General features: G+C 37.8%; 2 protein-coding genes across 3 annotated transcripts; both read right to left on the bottom strand.

The window, feature by feature from the left end:
* Positions 1-1,260: 1,260 nt before the first annotated feature.
* Positions 1,261-8,063, bottom strand: zgc:77486 (uncharacterized protein LOC405808 homolog). Its single transcript, XM_043247431.1, has 6 exons — positions 7,925-8,063; positions 6,229-6,430; positions 6,004-6,109; positions 5,714-5,838; positions 4,476-4,583; positions 1,261-4,065 (listed from the first exon to the last, which is right to left on the bottom strand). The coding sequence occupies exons 2-6, from the start codon at positions 6,386-6,388 to the stop codon at positions 3,917-3,919; spliced, it is 648 nt and encodes a 215-aa protein (XP_043103366.1). The 5' UTR covers positions 6,389-6,430; positions 7,925-8,063; the 3' UTR covers positions 1,261-3,916.
* A 967-nt stretch (positions 8,064-9,030) lies between these two features.
* Positions 9,031-13,371, bottom strand: plin3 (perilipin 3). Of its 2 annotated transcripts, none has more exons than XM_043247902.1 (8): positions 13,274-13,371; positions 11,908-11,974; positions 11,494-11,689; positions 11,314-11,396; positions 11,000-11,231; positions 9,862-10,220; positions 9,524-9,742; positions 9,031-9,396 (listed from the first exon to the last, which is right to left on the bottom strand). In XM_043247902.1, the coding sequence occupies exons 2-8, from the start codon at positions 11,971-11,973 to the stop codon at positions 9,292-9,294; spliced, it is 1,260 nt and encodes a 419-aa protein (XP_043103837.1). In that variant the 5' UTR covers position 11,974; positions 13,274-13,371; the 3' UTR covers positions 9,031-9,291. The 2 variants fall into 2 exon arrangements, with proteins under 2 accessions (XP_043103837.1, XP_043103836.1); XM_043247901.1 differs by having other exon boundaries at positions 9,524-9,781.
* Positions 13,372-15,862: the final 2,491 nt, after the last annotated feature.

The raw sequence follows: 15,862 nt of genomic DNA on the forward strand, positions 1-15,862 counted from the left end.
TTTGTATAGCCTATTTTCACCTTTCTTCTAACAAAAGTGAAAGAAAATCAAGTCACTGTTCATATAAGGCTTTAGAAGACCAAGGAAATTGATAATTGAGATCACTGGTAAGAAAGGGTGGAGAAGAGATTATCCAGCACTTCCAGGCAGAGAGAACTACTGCTTTATATGGGATTACATTTAAAAGAAAAAAAAACCCACTACTTCTTTTTTTTTTCAAAAGCTTACAAAGTGTACATGAATGCAACGGAATCATGCGGTCACATTAAATCTAACAGATAAATGTCAACTCATTTAAATCAGTTGACTTAAAACCACGTAAGTGCCCACAAACAGTAGCCAGCCGCTTGTGGGGGAAAAAGGCTGATGTGGCAATAATACAGGGTGATTCATATACTGACACTGAACAATTTCACTATGCACAGATCTCATTTACTCCACTCAAAACACTTCAATTAAATTTTCAGGAAAAGAAGCTAAACTACTCTCTTAAAAATAAGGCTTCCTTATTGGCATCAAAGCATTATTATGGATCCATGATGTTAAACAGGTTATAACTATGATATAAAATAATATATAAATATTGTGTCCCGAAGCTACAATTTATAGTTAAAATTTTAATAGACGTTTTTGTACTTAATTAGATTAACTGATAGACTAAAGTCATGTGAATGACTTGTGTATTATTGTGATGTTTTTTATGAGCTGTTTAAAATTTTATTCTGACGGCATCCAAGATCTATTGGTGAGCAAGTGATGTAATGCTAAATTTATTTAAGCCTATTCAGATGAAGAAATAAACTCGACGTTTTGGATGGCTTCTTTAGAAAACAGTCTTTTTTTTGGGTGAAGTATTATTTTAACAGTCATGAATCATTTCATTTGTTCTTTACGTATGGATTATTCCCATGCTTTATAGTGGGAAAATGTTCCAAAAACAGAATTCCAAAAGTTTTTCTTTTTTGGAGAACACAAGATTGCACCGCCACCAAAACTTTGTAAACTTTTTTTTTTTTTTTAATGAGAATCTGTTTATTAACCTTTTGGGTCCAAGGTCGCTTATCAAAAGTTGTCCCATCTAAGCTGCGTTTAATAAAAAAAATAAGCTTGTTAAATATTGCTCCTTTTTTTTTCAACATTCTTCTTAACTTGTATTCAATTCAAAACTAAAATTGATCATTTTTAAAATTTACCTCTAGATGAGAACGATGGTCTGGGCAAATACATCCCCAAAGTAAAAGAACAACACAAGACATTGTGTAAATTTAAAATAAACTTTGTGATTTTATTGGTTTTATACTTACTCATACACATCATACAATCCTAAATTTAAAAAGAAAACAAAAAAGGTATCTGGTGGTGTCTCTGGGGGACTGGGCACGCTGGTAAATTAAATTGATGAATGCTGGTTAACGTACTGCCAAACATGCCTGAGCTGAAACTCACATCACCCATCCGAATGTTCTGATGAACTACTAAGAGAAAAAAAAAAAAAAAAAAAAATCAATCTCGACACCTTCACTAAAATCAAGGCAATTCTTCTTCAGTTACATGTACGGAAGAAGTCGCTCCTCTATTTTGCTCAATAACATGCAATGAAGGCGGTTAATCATTGCTAGCACTGAAGGGATAACACACTGGCATATAGTGCCAACGGTCCGATAAGACACTGAAGGCAACAACAGAGGTGACCGACTGGCTTTTAACCCACTGGAGCTTCATAGTCAAGCGGTTGACTACATTCACAGTTTTGTGCCCACCACGCTACAACAATCTCACCGCGAACTGGAGTCTAGCGTTCCCATACAGCGTCTGTATCCCTACACTCAAACCCTAGAAAGGTGGGATTATCCTCCAGCAAACGGTGCAGACAGAAAGCGTGAGATCCAAACCCTCATTAAAAGGCTGTCAGGATGCCGGCTCAGCCAAGCATGGCGTGTACACATGCCAGCTCGCTGAGCCACTTACACCTGCCTTTCACAAAAGCCCTCTTGAGCTGGCAGCCCCACTGAGGATAATGCTGCAATCACAGACGGTGCTAATTAAAGCTCAGGTTATTTCCTTAATAAAGCAGCAAGGTCATTACCGGGACTTCAAATAGGATACATCCACCAAAGTTCATTTCAACAAGTCAAGGGGACTGTACACGAATCATGGAAAATGTGCACATCAAGAGACATTATGGAGGGAAGATTGCTGGACAACATTAAGGATAAATACAAAACGGTTGTTTCAGCCCTTTTACAAAAAAAAAAAAAAAAAAAGTAATTAAAAACACAACCAGCACAAAAGACACAAGATTCACGCAAAGGATGACAGAGAACACCACGGCGAACCTTTCTCCTTACGTATGGGTAGTTAATAAACACTACATACACACAAAATACGTTTTTTCCCCCGTTGTACCTTTCCTGTTCTTTCTTAAACATTCTATTTTAGAATGGCAGCCACATGGTATTTACATTAGAATCCTGTTCATTTGGAAAGCAGGCTTCATTCGCCCATGCAATGGGACGTTTGTTTTACATTCGTGTTGCAATGTTAATGTGTGGCTGTAGCAAACTCTGCATTTGGCCTAATATTTGTGCGAGCATGCAACGTTTATCTGTTGGGGAAGTGTGTGTGCATCTTCCACTATGAGCTGTATTAATTGTAAATACATGTTTTTGGAACAAAAGGCGTTGCCTAATAAACAAATTAGTAGCCGGTTCCATTAGCATCATTCATTGGTCTGCTGGTGGTTATCGAATACCTTGCTCTTGGGCAAAGGTCAGAAAAGTTCATCGCTGGCGTGCATTAGCAATAACGGGTCTGCTAGTTTCCGTAAAGCACCGAGGATCCTACACTAACTGCACTTTTTGTTGCGTTTGTGCGAAGAAACTGAAGAACGATCTTGTGCTTTGATTCTAAAAAGCCCAATCTAGTCCAACTCAACTCCATCAGGACCTTTTTTTTTTTTTTTTTTTTTTAAATGCATATGTAGACAGAAATATCATTAAGGGATAACCTACTGGATTTTTTTTTGGACACATGCTTCCAATCCTCCAGTACCAACCAACCAAATGATAATACAAAATAAATAGAATGCAATCACACAATTCAAGCTACGTACAATATATTAATATAGATCTTCTGATGCCATACACTCATTAAAACAGAAAAGATAAGAAAAAACTCAACTCAGCGCTAAGCTTATGTCAAGGCTCTTGCTACACCCCACCCCTTCCCCCTTCAAACCCTATCCGATAACTATTCATGCACCCAACATTAGCATGATAAGTCAATATATAAAAGAGAAATATTTTTTTAAATGCACAGGCTGGGATTTGACATGTCGGGATAATTCATCAGAATAAAGAAAAAAAAAAAAAGAATAACACAGTAAAAGAATTTTACATGGGTAAATGAGGGAGTAGTCATTAAAACCTATATTCTTCAATGTTTTGCAATATCAGAGAAATTCCCTCTTGACGTTCCACCCCACCCACCCTCTCCGATTGGACTCCTGAACATCTCAGGGCTCCTATAAAAAAATAATGTTAATATCCTAACAAAAATCAATGCCAGGGTAAAAACTAAAGAGTCCACCCTTCCCCGGTGCACATGGATGCCCACCTGACAACCAATCCCTCTTCTCCCTGGCTCTCAAAAAAAAAACAGAAAAAAACAACAACACACACACATCTTTCAACCCGTCACGCATTTACTCACACTCACACACACACCTCTACACCAGCCTTCTGGGAGAGACAGGGAGATGATAGTTTAGGGAGTGGCCAAGCAGGGGCTGTACCCTACAACCCCACCCACCTTATCCTACAATGAAGACATGAACCCAGTTTAGAATGGTGTTATTCAGCGCCATGGTTCCAAAACTTGCAGGTCAAACAATTTTTGCTCATTTAGCTGTCAGTCCTCATAACTTCTGAATCTTCTCGGCTACCACGATGGGGTTCTCCTTGCGGATGCGGGCGGCAGCGGCTCCTCGGTAGTCGTAGGGACAGTCATGTTTGTCAGAATAACGGTGGATAGCGCAAAACAGGTTACCGCAGCGACAGTCAAAGCCTACAGATGCAAAGGAAAGTTGATTTAGTCTTTCAATTGGCCATGTTTCAACATTAAGGGCTCTAATTATTAGTGGGATACCAGCAGTACTATGTGAAATGCAGCAGTATACTGTCTGACTACAGATAGAAACTATTCGAATTGACAAAAAGTTTACTACCTACACTCATAAGCTACCATTAAAAAGTTTGCTTAAAAAAACATTAAAAATTCTAAAATGTTAAAATTTGATGGCAAAGTTGGATTTTCAGCATCATTATTCAAGTCTGCAACGTCACAGGATACTTCAGAAATAGTTCTAATATGCTGATTTGGTGCTCATTAAACATTTTGTATCATCATCAATACATTTGCATGAAGGGAAATTATATGTGTTAAAACAAACAAAATGCTTCTCCATTGGTTCTTACCCGTGAGGCCAACTTTTTTCCTACAAGTGAAGCATCGATTCTTCTTTTTGTTCTTGTCAGGAGTCTGATCTCCGTCTGAAGAAGCCTGTGCAGCTTCCCCTGCTGGCCCTGCGATTAAAGACACGGTCAGTCTTTGACATAATTAATTTCCAAACATCTGAAGATACATCAGACTCTGACACTCATATCAATGATTTAACGAAAGATCAGTATTCATGTCTTCCCATAAAATGAATTGAAAGGAGGGCTTTCTTTTGAATGGAGCTGCTCAAGTTATTAAAAATGTAAAAAAGTTTCTTCTTCTTTTTATATTGTTATGGTGTTTCATAATTAAACGTTTATGAACAAGATCAAATCTCAAATATGTAAGAATCAAAACCACAGAATTATTATAATGCTACATAAAACTTCCAACAACTGGTTTAACATTAGAATAATATGCCAATTATTTATTTGATTTGTTGACCATTACATGTCTCACTAAATTAAATCTAACAGCGCAAAATTACAAGTTACAATATAAAGTGATTTTAAATGAAGAAAAATAAAATGTAAAATATATTTAACATTTTAAGTAAGCCAGAAGCACTTCTTAAAAATAACACATATATAAAAACACATTAAACTAATGGTTATTCAATTGATATAAAAGCAGGAGACCAAAAATGGTTAGTGATGTTATATTACATTAGAGTAGGGATGCACGACAATCATCGGCCGATATGTAATGTGCATTTTGTCAGTGAAGCCAGTTCTGTAACAAGCAGTAAATGCCATCACATGCGTGATTTCACATTGAGCAGCTGATTACAGCAGCACTGATTAAAAAAACAGCTTTACTGACAAAATGCGCATTACTTATCGGCCGATGATTATCATGCATCCCTACATTAGAGTTAATATTATAGTTTTTACTACGTTGGAGTAATTTTTTGGAGTTAACGTAAATTTCATTTCAAGTAACAAAAGCCATTTCATGGTTTCAATTAACCATAATAACCCAGAGATTTATTTATTTTTGTGCATTTGTTTATTTGAATGCCATTTCGGCAACAATGGCTGCATTCATAAAAACATCAACAGAATCATTACAATACATCGTATACAATATTATACAATTTTACAAGAAGCAATCACAATACAAAAACATACAAGTAACAATAGTAACCTTTCAACTTAATCAGTTATAAAAATTCTTCTGTGTTATGTACAACGTGCATGTATGAGACACAACGGACCTGTGCTTTTAGACGAGCCCTCCTCCTCTTCCTCCTCTACTTCTGCTCTGTCTGAATCAGTGGTTGCTGTGTCCTGGGAGATGCTCATAGCCGTCATCTGCTGGGTTACCGGGCTGGGCGAACTACTGCATAAACACAATCCAACCAAATACAGGGGTTATTTGTTATAATTCCTTCCTATAATCATAAGCAGCTTGTACTAATTAAGAGATTACCACTGAGCTACAGACTGTTTTGCACTTGTACTAAATGAAGCATGAACAGTCTCAGATTTATAAAGGTTGACTTACCTAGATGTGCGTTCTTCAGGTGGGGTAGCGGCTTCTGTGGTGGGTACAGGGGTGGGCTCCACCGTTACCGCAGATGCTCCTGGGGAACCTACAGGAGATGTGGCAGCTGGAAGAAATGGAGGAAACCTACAATGAACTCCGCTTAACCTCAAAACTGAGTGAACGCATTTGATTCCTAATGCAATAGGTGCCTGTGATGCGTAAATCAATCTCCCTGTATCCTACCTTTCTCACCTGGGGGACTGTTTCGCCCCCCTCCTTGTTGTCTCTGCAGATGTTCCTTGTAGCAGACAGAGCACATTCCATTGGTGCGAGGGTTACCATAGAAACCGCATCCCATAGTGCAAAGCATTGGCACCTGCGTCTGATTTGTCTCCTGAGCCATGCTGTTTAAAAAGGGGGGTAAGGGGGACGGGAGAGGGCGATCCTAGAATTCAGGTTTAAGAATTAGTATTTCATAAGCGTAATTTATCATAAAGTATATAATGAACAGACCTGATATATGAGAAAATAACATCTAAAAGTAATATATTTTTTCTATGAAACTGAAAAATTTACTTCACATAAATATTTTCATAAAAACTTGAATCTACTGACTCAAACCAACTCAAAGAAAGCCCTACAAAAGCACCAGAAATGTTATACAACTCATGCGCTAAATGACAATTCTTCTGAAACCACATGATAGATTTGTTTCAATGGAGCATGAGAGTCATATTAGACAAACGTGGTGCTTTTTTTGTCCTTTCGTGGCTTGACACCTTATGGTCACTGTGAACTGTTGCTGTATGGAAAATATTCATGTGCAGACATGAAAACTATTTTTGTCTTCCTTGGAAGAAATAAATAGCATAGAAGTTTGGAATGACACAAGGGTGAATAAGCAATGACATAAATTTCATTGCGGAGCAAAAATGAGTGCTGAGCAACATTAATAAGAAATATGTAACTGCTATATAGTTAGGGTTTGGTTTAGTAACTAGGTTTAGTTTAGTAAAGCATAATTTAAAGTTAGTATGTGCTATGAACACATGTAAAGTGAAACAACTTTAAAAATGAAGCCATACCAACTTACCCTGATATTGTTAAAATTAAACTAAGTGCATTAAATTTACTATCTTTATACTTTTGACTTGGTTTAAAAGACTTTAAAATAATACAATGTTTATTTACTTTTGACTTTTTTTAAGAAAGAGAGAAGTTAAGACCAAGTGTGTCAATAAATCTTGTGACACCATTTAATGTTGTTGAATTCAGTGAGCAAAACCCCAACTTTAAACCCTTTGACTTATTTGTTGGTGACCCTGCTACAGGCTGACAATACGCTGCACGAAAACAAAAGTTCCTTTGTTTGTTCGCGTTTTGTTTCCCAAACAAGCAAAGAATGATCCAGGTTACTGACACCTAAAGAGCCTGCTGATCAAATGACGATTTACAATCTGACAACAGTTGCGCTTCAATTCGAATAAATTACAGCAAGTACGTGTTTAGTGTTAAAATAGTAGTTTACCTTAACTATCTGAAAGGCACATTACCAAGCTAACGGGGAATAAACAAGGTTATTCTGGAGCATGTCCAGGAAAAATCAGCTGAGAGCGGCTCCGCAATTAGAAAAACATTTTGTCTTTGACCCGAGGACCGCGACAAACAACAAATCGACTTGATGTCAGAGTCAAAGCGACATCGAAAGCGAATATTTTCCTTTGAAAGTAGTCAATATTACGCACGCGTGACCGCGTTCAAATCGTTGAGCAGATACAAGTCGTTTTGTTTGTGATATTCATCTAACCAGGCTAACGCGCTAGCTCTGCTAACGGCTAGCTGACGTGATGGAACGCACACAAAACGGACAGCCGGGACCTCGAGACCGTCCTAAGGACACTTGCGATGGCTTAAAACCCCCGTGCGCTCGAATATTTACCCGTATTTCCGTGTGATTGCGGAGAAATCGACGACCTTGATCCACAGAAACTGACAGAGTAGGTTCCTGCTATGCGCGTGCGGCCTGCTTCTCTCGACGTCATCCGAAACAACGGGCGTGACGTCACCCATAGCGCAACAATTCATTTTTTGGCCATCATCGAAACCTCGTCACACTTCCCCCAGTCCGGTTCAGTCCCCACCGGCAATGCTGTCAAGTATTTATATGACATGCAGTTTATTTGGCTGACAAAAAAAATTAAGGCGAAAATGCAGCTATATTAGGGAAGCCTATATGATCATGTGCAATTTATTAAAATGTGTGTGCTTTCATTTTTTATGTTCAGTTTATTTCAGTTCCATTCTTTGTGAATTATTCAACTGCATCCACATGTTGCTGTAATATATTCACAGTATATGTGGTGTTACTTTTGCTTGTTTCTTTTCTCTCCCTCAGAATATTGGATGAAATAAAATGACAGATATAATCTCTCTCTCTAATCACTCCACACATCAGAAAATGCTGTCAACAGCAAGAATAAAAATACTTTTATGTTTTAGGGAATGAAGTGTTCTAAAAAATCACAGTGAATGATATATAAATCCCTCATTAAAAACCTTCAGAACATGTGTGGAATAAAATGTTATATCAGAATGTTATGGAATAAAACAAGGTTTTGGTGAAGCTGAGATTTCTGGGTCACTGCATGAGAAAATAAACTCATTTTGATAAATCAGCCTTTGAATATATGCAAATAGATAAACACTTCAATCTGTATTTTAAATGTTTTCTTCTACAGTAGTCTTAAAGAATACATGTTATGGAGGCGAAATAGCCAAAAACCAAAAAAAATTCCCAGTGCATGAAAAATGATTACAGACAATGCTTTGTCTGAAGTGTCCTGCATTACATCTAAAAGCAAAGATACTCACTATAAAATGGCACTTGCTTCTGTGATATTCCATACATAATCTTAAATATGCTGACATGGTTTATTATAAAATATGACCTATCTTTAGAATCCTTCATTTTTGTCCAGGAAGCAAAAACAAACGATAGTTATGCAAAAATTGTGATATGAAATCATGTATTACAGAACCAGTGAATTATGCATGATTTGCTTTTATTTAGAAAGTACATGTATTGAGTATTTAAGTACCACAAACTTTTGAATGCTACACCGCATTATATCACCACGCTACCTGCTTGGTTTAGAATACTGACATTGATGAAATGATAGCGTGAATCTACAGACTTCAATTACCACTAGTTACATTTTTAAAATGGGAATAGTTGCAAGATACAACAATTTGGACTATATATTAACCTACTGCAACAAAACATCAGTTTTAAATTGTACAGCGTTTTCAATCGCCTTTCTCTGTTATCTGTGGTGCAAAAGGCCCAACCAGCCAATTGAGAGGAGTGTTATTGAGAAGGTAATCCACGACTCCATCCAAAGATTGTCGTACCTGTTGAAGGATGAAAATATACATTACACCGTCTAAATTCTACACACACATTTTCACAAAATAATAAAATAGAGCAGATCTCAACAACTGCTATGTACAAAACTGCATACTCCCAGACTGGCTATACCTGGCCGATCTGCTGTCGTGTCTGCTCTAAGAGAATGGGCGTGAGTATTTTGGTGCTGCTCAGTGATGCCTGGAGTTCTCCAGCTGTATGTCGAGCATTTAGAAGCTGTTCCTGCACAGTGCCCGGGAGACCCTGTACGCTGGACACGACCCCTGAACATGCCGCCTTGAGCTGATTACTCAAACCCTGAACCATCGACAGGGCTCTCGACTCCAGCTCCTGTGAGGAGGCATCCGCATGCACACACTGAGAAAGTGTCTGACAGACAGTCCGCAGTAAGTCATCTGAATGGTCATAGACATAATTGCACTGCATTCCGAGTAAAATACAAACTGTACCTCTTTCTTGTCTTTTGCTGTATCCACCGCTGTCTCGGCTGTTACTTTCTCCTGCAGTTCTTTGGGCTGCCCTTCTTTCCATTCTTTCCATCTCTGCAGTAACTGCTCCGGAGCACCTCCTAGCTGCTGGTTGGCACTGGCCAAGGTAACCCGGGCACTTTCCAGCAGGTCCATAGTGCTGGTCATTTGAGTTACAGCTGCATGCGTAGTGTCTCTGGCTCTGCGGGCCCTGATGAGAGACTGCTCAAGTGCCCTCTCCTGAACTTTGGCAGACAGTTTACCAAGGCGGACAAAATAGCTGGGTCTAGCAGTTACTACGAATCCTTCCTCCTCACCTGGTCTTGGTTCAGCCAGTGCAGCTGTAGACAGTAACACAACACCGGTGTACATTAATACATATCAAAAGTTTGAGGTCATTCAAATATTTTATTGCTTTTTGAAAAGTCTCTTATGTTCACCAAGACTACATTTATTTGATAAAAAAAAATTATATTACAATATAAAATTCCAGTATTTTATTTAAATGTATTTTTAAAATGTGTTTTATTTTCGGTGATTGCAAAGCAGCAGCTATTACTCCAGTCTTCAGTTTCACATGATCATTCAGAAATCATTCTAATAGGCTGTTTCCAATTTGAAAACACTTTCGTGAAATGCATTACACAAGTTCAAAAGATCAGCATTTATTTGAAATCGATTTTTTCACTGTAAAAGTATTTACTGTCACCTCTGAACAATTTAACATATGTTTTTACTTTTTAAAAAATATAATAATTATTAAATATACATATACATAAAATAAAGCATTTTATTGTATGAAATATACAATAATAATGGGACAACAATACAACAATAATTGAACTAAAAACTAAGTGAAAAAATAAGTTTTCCTAAAACTGCATTTCCTATTGCTTCACTTCATCTCATTAGCTGCTGCCAGAACTGTAACAAAAAAGGAATGTGTTTTCAACAGGAATGTGTTCTTTGCCCTTTTGTTGTGATAATGTGTATTTAAACCCAGGGCTAATTTCAGAAGCATTTTTGCATTTCTTTAGCCAGTTTTACATTTAACCTGAATTTAATTGTACTTGTATGTTGATATATTTACGTCAAATAATTAAGTTACAACCACACTTACCAAGCTCCTTTTCACTGATTGGAAGGTTCTGATCTACCCAGTCTTCAGATTGGGTGAGGGCCTTGTCTACACCATTACTGACCATCTGGCCCACACGGGTTCCCATAACAGTGTTTATGCCACCGGCCACGGCCATACGTGTCTTTTCCACACCACCCAGCACAGCCCCCACCACAGCATCCTTTGCTCCTGTTACTGACTGGTACACCATGCCCACTGTGTTGGATACCAGCTGCAATGGAGATACAATGCTGATTCATATAGAATTTCAAGTGCTTCAAGTCGCATACAAAACAAGTCAGTCTACACTTCACCTTGTCTGCTGGTTGTTGTAAAATTGGAAGGTTTTCTTCTACCTTCTCCAGCCCTTTAATGGCATATTCATTTACCGCCGCAACTACACGAGAATGAACACAAAAACAGCTTAATAAATGGCACAAACTATATCTGATGGCACAAATGGCACAAAGTAAATCTAAGATTGAGATCCTTACTTTGAGGTTCCAGACGGTCTAGTATGGGTTTGGAACCAGTTGAAGCAGCAGCACCTAGTGTGCGCACCCCGCTCTCCGCAACCTCCATTACTCCTTTCAGGAGCGGCACGCTGTCTTTAGTAGAGCTGTATGCATTATACATCGCACCACAAGCTGAACTCACCAGCGGCAGGTTGCTCATTCTGGATACCACACTCTGAAACACAAATGTTAGATTGTTGCAGTTTACTCTTAACTTAATGTAGAATGAATTTCATTTATGAAAACAGAGCAGAACATGCCTGATTATTTACAGAATAATTTTTACACAGATTGAGGTTTCATGTCACTTTCATGAGTTTCATGTCACTTGTTTCAAATGGTTTCAGTATGAAGTGTTTCATTAGTGACTTCTGTTGTGAAACTGTGACTAACCTGTTGTTCCTGAGTAGCATGTGATGCCTCTGTGTCCTTCTCGACTGTCTTCCCGTTATCTGCCATTCTGTGAAAGATGTTACTTAATCAGAAAAACTGAACTATTTACTTCTTAGGTAACCGCAACCAGTCTACATCCATCTCATAAACACAAATACAGGGGATTATACACCCACAAATTATTATTATTATAATTTGCTCACCCTCATGTTGCCCCAAACCTGTATGAATGTTTTTGTATGGCGATAACAGAACAGTTGATGGTATCTATAGACTTTTATAGTATTTTATCTATATTATGGAAATCAATACTGTCAATGTTAGGTTAGTAACATTCTTCAAAATATCTTCTCAGGTTTGGTACGATGTGAGGCAAATAATGGCAGACTTTTCCTTTTTGAGTGATACACCTTTAAAACTCACCTGTCTGTTCAGAAATAAATCAAGTGAGAAAATGATGAAAGAATACTCAGTATAGCTATACAACTATTCCAGTCCTAATACTACAATCTAACTGGCCAGCTGATGTTGCTACAGGACCAAGAATGAACAAGTAGAGGAAAAAAAACAAGTTTATTAAGTTTAATAACAGAATTTAATTAATTCAGATTTTGAAATAACTAATCAAATAATAAGTACAATTATAAAAATCATATGTCTATGTCCATATAGACGTATAATATATTAATCATAAGTCCAGGAAAATAACTTTTACACGTTATGTGAGTATATATTAGTAATATTGTAATCTAGTAATAAGTTTTGTGGGAACTGTAAAAGTTTGCCTTATCATCCTCCCTTTAGGATTGGCAAACAATGAGCATTTATAGCATAGCCTATAAAGTCTATGTTGTGATACTTGTAATGTTCGGACAACTTAAAAAAAAATTCGCTAACAAATGAATTATATCTTTGCCACATTTCAAAAAAGTGGGCGTTAGTATATCATCGTTATTTCTCGTAATGACAAATCAAGAGCGTTGAACAGACGAAAAGGCGTAAACTTTCACCCACTTCCTGAAGAATTTTATTGTTGCGCCATTCCGTGTGGAATATGTCAGAGAGACGATAGACAGCCAACTTTTAACAGTAGCCTACAATCTTACAAAAGGCTTATTTTGATACTGTATTACAATATTAAAACCTTTTTCGTTTCTGAGGCGCAACTCTTCGGAGCGCGCTTGAAAAAAAAAAAAAACTTCCATCCAACTGGAAACAAAACGCAATCGTATGCTCGCGCTCTTTAAGAATAATAAAAGCTTATTGACATCACATTAAACCACCGATGAAAAAGCGATCGTTATTTGCCGTCCGGCACACTATAGTCATTTTCCCATTCTCTCAGACAGCTGTCACATGAACTGACCTGTTATTGATCCGCTGTCCTTCGCTGACCCGCGTTCAGTAGACGTGTGAATCTCTAATGCTGAGTCTGTAAGAGCCTGTGAGTCAAGAACTTGATGCAATAAAAGTGCAAAGTTAGGCGGAGTTCTTTGAAACAAACCAATCAGCCTTTCGGAAACCTCGTATTCTGAAACTACCCTCAATTTTTGGTAACTACTTTTAAATATTTGCCTTTTTTAACATATTGTTTAAATCATTATTTCCATAGAGCTTTAGAACGTTTCCCCATCTTAATTATTACCACATTTTTTTTTTGCTGAAATTTACAAAAGCAAATGGTTTTATTTTCTTTGTTTTCTTTTTTAAAAAATACCTTTAAGCATCACTGTAAAATGCTTAAAATTGTCTTAAAAGAGGACACAATATAATCTTATATACTATAACAGCATTTTATGCGTATTCTGTTAATGAGCTACTTGTTTTCACAATATTTTAAACCTTTATACCAGATTTATCAGGGTGCTGATAAAGATTCTGGCAGTTCACCAGTTATCATTATCATGAACCTTTTGAGTTCTCCTGAGGTGAAAGAATCGTTATGATATCGGATATGACCTAACATCTATGGAGATCTCGGGACTCTGACAGGTCTCTGAGGCACTTGGCCCATAATACCAAGCCAGTCCTTCCATGTCAATGGTGTTTACAACTCTGATGACAACCAAACACGATAAGATATGGAATCTCCTGAAGATTCGAAAACCAGTGGTAAAAAGCTGCCTCTACACTTCTGCTAATCATGAGATGGCAGTGAGTAATGGAGTGATGTGTTGTCAAAGCGCCCACCGTGAGTACTACCGTCTTGAGTAATCTGTGCAAAAGGACAACGTTGTATTATGTATGTTTTTCTATTTCCAGTTTTCATTTAAATTTGAAGTCTCAGTCATTTTTAAATTAACTTTGTCATTTTTATTACTATTAAAAAAACATAAATTTTAGTATAGATTTAGTTTAATACAAACCGGATTCCAAAAAAGTTGGGACACTATACAAAACGTGAATAAAAACTGAATGCAATGATCTGTAGGTGCCAACTTCTAATATTTTATTCAGAATAGAACATAACTCACGGAACAAAAGTTTAAACTGAGACAATGTACCATTTTAAGGGAAAAATATGTTGATTCAGAATTTCATGGTGTCAACAAATCCCAAAAAAGTTGGGACAAGGACATTTTCACCACTGTGTGGCATCTCCCCTTCTTTTTACAACACTCAACAGACGTCTGGGGACAGAGGAGACCAGTTTCTCAAGTTTAGAAATAGGAATGCTCTCCCATTCTTGTCTAATACAGGCCTCTAACTGTTCAATCGTCTTGGGCCTTCTTTGTCGCACCTTCCTCTTTATGATGCGCCAAATGTTCTCTATAGGTGAAAGATCTGGACTGCAGACTGGCCATTTCAGTACCCGGATCCTTCTCCTACGCAGCCATGATGCTGTGATTGATGCAGAATGTGGTCTGGCATTATCTTGTTGAAAAATGCAGGGTCTTCCCTGAAAAAGATGACGTCTGGATGGGAGCATATGTTGTTCTAGAACCTGAATATATTTTTCTGCATTGATGGTGCCTTTCCAGACATGCAAGCTGCCCATGCCACACGCACTCATGCAACCCCATACCATCAGAGATGCAGGCTTCTGAACAGAGCGTTGATAACAACTTGGGTTGTCCTTGTCCTCTTTGGTCCGGATGACATGGCGTCCCAGATTTCCAAAAAGAACTTTGAATCGTGACTCGTCTGACCACAGAACAGTCTTCCATTTCGCCACACTCCATTTTAAATGATCCCTGGCCCAGTGTAAACGCCTGAGCTTGTGGATCTTGCTTAGAAATGGCTTCTTTGCACTGTAGAGTTTCAGCTGGCAACGGCGGATGGCACGGTGGATTGTGTTCACTGACAATGGTTTCTGGAAGTATTCCTGAGCCCATTCTGTGATTTCCTTTACAGTAGCATTCCTGTTTGTGGTGCAGTGTCGTTTAAGGGCCCGGAGATCACGGGCATCCAGTATGGTTTTACGGCCTTGACCCTTTCTCACAGAGATTGTTCCAGATTCTCTGAATCTTTGGATGATGTTATGCACAGTTGATGATGATAGATGCAAAGTCTTTGCAATTTTTCGCTGGGTAACACCTTTCTGATATTGCTCCTCTATCTTTCTGCGCAACATTGTGGGAATTGGTGATCCTCTACCCATCTTGGCTTCTGAGAGACACTGCCACTCTGAGAAGCTCTTTTTATACCCAATCATGTTGCCAATTGACCTAATTAGTGTTAATTGGTCTTCCAGCTCCTCGTTATGCTTAAATTTACTTTTTCCAGCATCTTATTGCTACTTGTCCCAACTTTTTTGGGATTTGTTGACACCATGAAATTCTGAATCAATATATTTTTCCCTTAAAATGGTACATTTTCTCAGTTTAAACTTTTGTTCCGTGAGTTATGTTCTATTCTGAATAAAATATTAGAAGTTGGCACCTACACATCATTGCATTCAGTTTTTATTCACGATTTGTATAGTGTCCCAACTTTTTTGGAATCCAGTTTGTAT

This window comes from Puntigrus tetrazona, chromosome 8 (assembly GCF_018831695.1).
Source record: "Puntigrus tetrazona isolate hp1 chromosome 8, ASM1883169v1, whole genome shotgun sequence".
Classification (NCBI taxonomy): Eukaryota; Metazoa; Chordata; class Actinopteri; order Cypriniformes; family Cyprinidae; genus Puntigrus; species Puntigrus tetrazona.

Coding starts and splice junctions, on each gene's coding strand:
- zgc:77486 (XM_043247431.1), bottom strand. CDS start 6,388: ATGGCTCAGGAGACAAATCAGACGCAGGTGCCAATGCTTTGCACTATG. Junction 6,110..6,228: donor CAGTCCCCCAGGTGAGAAAG/GTAGGATACAGG, acceptor CATTTCTTCCAG/CTGCCACATCTCCTGTAGGT. Junction 4,066..4,475: donor GAAAAAAGTTGGCCTCACGG/GTAAGAACCAAT, acceptor TTGCATCTGTAG/GCTTTGACTGTCGCTGCGGT.
- plin3 (XM_043247901.1), bottom strand. CDS start 11,973: ATGGCAGATAACGGGAAGACAGTCGAGAAGGACACAGAGGCATCACAT. Junction 11,690..11,907: donor ATGCTACTCAGGAACAACAG/GTTAGTCACAGT, acceptor TTTGTGTTTCAG/AGTGTGGTATCCAGAATGAG. Junction 9,782..9,861: donor CAGCAAAAGACAAGAAAGAG/GTACAGTTTGTA, acceptor ACTGTCTGTCAG/ACACTTTCTCAGTGTGTGCA.